This window comes from Empidonax traillii, unplaced genomic scaffold (genome assembly GCF_003031625.1).
Source record: "Empidonax traillii isolate 1590-97213 ecotype Southwest subspecies unplaced genomic scaffold, ASM303162v1 scaffold2714:size19026, whole genome shotgun sequence".
In the NCBI taxonomy this organism is placed as follows: Eukaryota; Metazoa; Chordata; class Aves; order Passeriformes; family Tyrannidae; genus Empidonax; species Empidonax traillii.
In genome coordinates this window covers 1-3390 of record NW_020957907.1, presented here as the reverse complement: position 1 = coordinate 3390, position 3390 = coordinate 1, and the positions used below count along the sequence as shown (strand labels likewise).

The 3390-nt window shown below is 67.3% G+C and overlaps 1 protein-coding gene across 1 annotated transcript in view; it reads right to left on the bottom strand.

Moving 5' to 3' along the window:
- Positions 1-2829, bottom strand: part of LOC114072167 (leukotriene-B(4) omega-hydroxylase 2-like) — a 10052-nt gene extending 7223 nt beyond the window's left edge. The window contains exons 1-4 of the mRNA XM_027910088.1: positions 2644-2829; positions 1441-1585; positions 860-913; positions 49-302 (exon numbers count right to left, since the gene is read on the bottom strand). Of these exons, the coding sequence (XP_027765889.1) occupies positions 49-302; positions 860-913; positions 1441-1585; positions 2644-2829 (639 nt within the window). The remainder of the gene's footprint in view (positions 1-48; positions 303-859; positions 914-1440; positions 1586-2643) is intronic.
- Between the last annotated feature and the right edge of the window lie 561 nt (positions 2830-3390).

The following is a 3390-nucleotide window of genomic DNA, read 5'->3' as shown; positions in this document are numbered from 1 at the left end:
GTTGGGGAGAGCATCTGGGGCTGGGGATTGGTGTCTGGGTGCAGGAACAGGGTTTGGGATGCAGGGCAGATTAGAGGTGCATGGCAGATTTGGGGGTGCAGGACAGGGTTTGGGGGTGCAGGACAGGGTTTGGGGGTGCAGGGCAGATCTGGGGGTGCATCTCGGGGCTCTCACGAGCAGGACGTGGGTGCTCTGGTTGAAGATTCCCGTGTAGCCCCGGATCACGTCCCCGTGGAACGCCGGGTTCAGGAGGTGCCGGTGCCGCACCCACCTGTGCCCCCCGCTCAGCAGCAGCCCCTCACCTGGGGAGGGGGGACACCAGGGGGCTGTAACCCATCCCTGCTGCCCCCTCACCTGGGGAGGGGGGACACACCAGGGGGCTTTAACCCATCCCTGCTGCCCCCTCACCTGAGGGGGACACACCAGGGGGCTGTAACCCATCCCTGCTGCCCCCTCACCTGAGGGGGAACACCCAGATCCATCTGGGATCACCCAGGGGGGCTGCCCCCTCCACTATGAGACCCCCAGATCCATCCATGACCACTCAGGGGTGCTACTCCCTGTCCCTGTGAGACCCCCAGATCTATCCACGACCACCCAGGGGGGCTGCCCCCATTCCCTATGAGACCCCTGACTCAATCCAGGGGACACCTAGGGGTGCTGCCCCCTCCCCTGAGACACCCAACTCCACCCAGGACCACCCAAGGGGGCTGCCCCTGTCCCTGTGAGACCCCCAGATCCATCTGGGACCACCCAGGGGTGCTGCCCCCATTCCCTGTGAGACCCCTGACTCAATCCAAGGGGCACCCAGGGGTGCTGCCCCCCACCCTGCCCCCCCCCCCCCCCAGCACCCACTCACCCAGCCAGGGCTTGAGGAAACCGTAGGAAAACCCGTCCTTGGGGGCAACGAAGGCTGTAGAGAGGGGGGTGGGGTGGGCAGGGGGCCACCAGCGTGGGCTGGGAACCACCAGGATGGACTGGGAACCACCAGGATGGGCTGGGAACCACCAGGATGGGCTGGGGGCCACCAAGGTGTCATCGTGTCCCCTCGGGTGGGACCCCCTGTCTGCACCCACTGCCCAGAGGGGGCCCTTGGGGTGGGGGACCCTCTGTCAGCACCCACGGCCACCATGGGGTGGGGGTTGGGCTACAACCATGGGCTGGCCATGGGTGACACCTGTGGGTGGCCCTGGGGCACCCTCAAGGACAGGTTGGTGACCACCATGAGGTGGCATTTGGCCTGGCCATGGGTGACACCTCAGGGTGGCCCTGGGGACCCTTGGGGACACTTTGGTGGCCACCACGGGGTGGGTGCCTGGGCACTGCCAGGTGACTGTGCCAGCCACAGTGACACCCGCAGGTGGCCCCGGGGACTCAAGTGGTGGCCCTGGGGACACGTCTGGTGGCCCTGGGGACGTGTCTGGTGGCCCCCTGTCCTACCTGAGGCGCTGAGGAGGGGTCGGAGGGTGCTGGGGTGGAAGAGGCGCAGCACGGGCAGCCAGGGCAGCCCCCACCACAGGCAGCCCGGGCTGTACCGGGCCACCAGTGCGTCCACGGCCTGCAGGTCCTTCTCCGTGCTCCCAGCCTGGGGACACAGGGGACACCAGTCATCCCAGCTCAGGGACACCTGTGATCCCAGCCTGGTGACACAGGGGACACCAGTCATGCCAGGTTAGGGACACCTGTCATCCCAGCCTGGGGACACCTGGGACACCAGTCATGCCAGTTTGGGGACACCTGTGATCCCAGCCTGGGGACACCTGGGACACCAGTCATGCCAGCTTAGGGACACCAGTCATGCCAGCTTAGGGACACCTGTCATCCCAGTTTGGGGACACCGGGGACACCTGTGATCCCAGCCTGGGGACACCCGGGGATACCGGTCATCCCAGCTTGGGGACACCTGTGATCCCAGTTTGGGGACACCCAGGGACACCGGTCATCTCAGCTCGGGGACACCAGGGACACCAGGGACACCAGTCATGGCAGCTCAGGGACACCAGGGACACTGATCATCCCAGCGTGGCGACACCAGGGACACTGGGGACACCGGTCATGCCAGCCTGGGGACACTGAAGACACCTGTCATCCCAGTTTGGGGATACCGGGGACACCTGTGATCCCAGCCTGGGGACACCGGGGACACCTGTCATCCCAGTTTGGGGACACCGGGGACACCTGTGATCCCAGCCTGGGGACACCCGGGGATACCGGTCATCCCAGCTTGGGGACACCTGTGATCCCAGTTTGGGGACATCGGGGGGATATGTGTGACCTCGAGGGCACTGCCAGGCGTGGGACACAGGTGTTCCCAGCTTGGGGACAGCCGTGGGGACACGCGTGTCCTCAGCGTGCCTTAGGGGACACCCGTATCCCCAGGTGCCACCGCCCCGTCCCCTCTGTCCCCCCGCAGGTGCCACCACCCTGTCCCTGCCCTTTCCCCAGCCCTGTTCCTGCTGCCACCACCAGGTGCCACCACCAGGTGCCACCACTGTCCCTGTCCACCCCCCAGACATCACTGCCTTGTCCCCCAGCGTCTCCCCCGAGGTGCCACCACCCTGTCCCCGCTGTCCCGTCCCTGCCCCAGGTGCCAGCCCCCTGTCCCTGCCACCTCTCCCGGGTGCCACCCCGCTGTCCCCTCACCATGCCGGTGTGTCCCAGCAGCCAGTTGCGCCACGGGGGGAGGGGGAACCTGTTCAGCTGGCGACAAGTGGCCCGGAAGCGGGCGACAGCCACCACGGCGTCCCAAAGCCAGCGCAGCAGCAGGGACAGTGTCAGGGTGCCCAGGGCCACCGCGCCCAGGGGACCCAGCGCCGCGGCCACCGCCATGGCAGCACCGCTGGCCGCAGGGCAAGGGTCGGGCCGTGGGCGGTGTCACCCGTGGGGTCACATGTCCCCGGGGTGGGTGTCACCGTCCTGGTGGCTTTGTGGCAATGTGTGTCCCGGTGGCGGCGTCCCCTGCTGTAGGTGCTGGTGGCGTTGTCGCCTGACGTGTGTCCCGGTGGCACCTGTCCCCCGTACGGGGCGGCATTGTCCCCTGACGAATGTCCTGGTGGCAGCGTCCCCTCGCGTGTCCTGATGGCGCTGTCGCCCCGAGCGTGGTGGCATCGTCCCCTGGCGTGTGTCCCTGTGGGCATCATCGCTGCCACGCGTGTCCTGGTGGCATCGTCCTTCCACGCCTGTGCTGGTGCCATCGTCCCCTGGTGGCTTCGTCCCCTGACACGTGTCCAGGTGGCTTCATGCAGTGACATGCGTGTTCCTGTCACAGGAATTGTCACCCCGGAAGCACCCCTATCACACACTCATGTCCCCTGCCCCCCCCCCCCCCCCGTGTGTCCCCGTGTCCCTCCCGTGTGTCACTGTCCCCCCCTCGGGTGTCGCTGCCCCCCC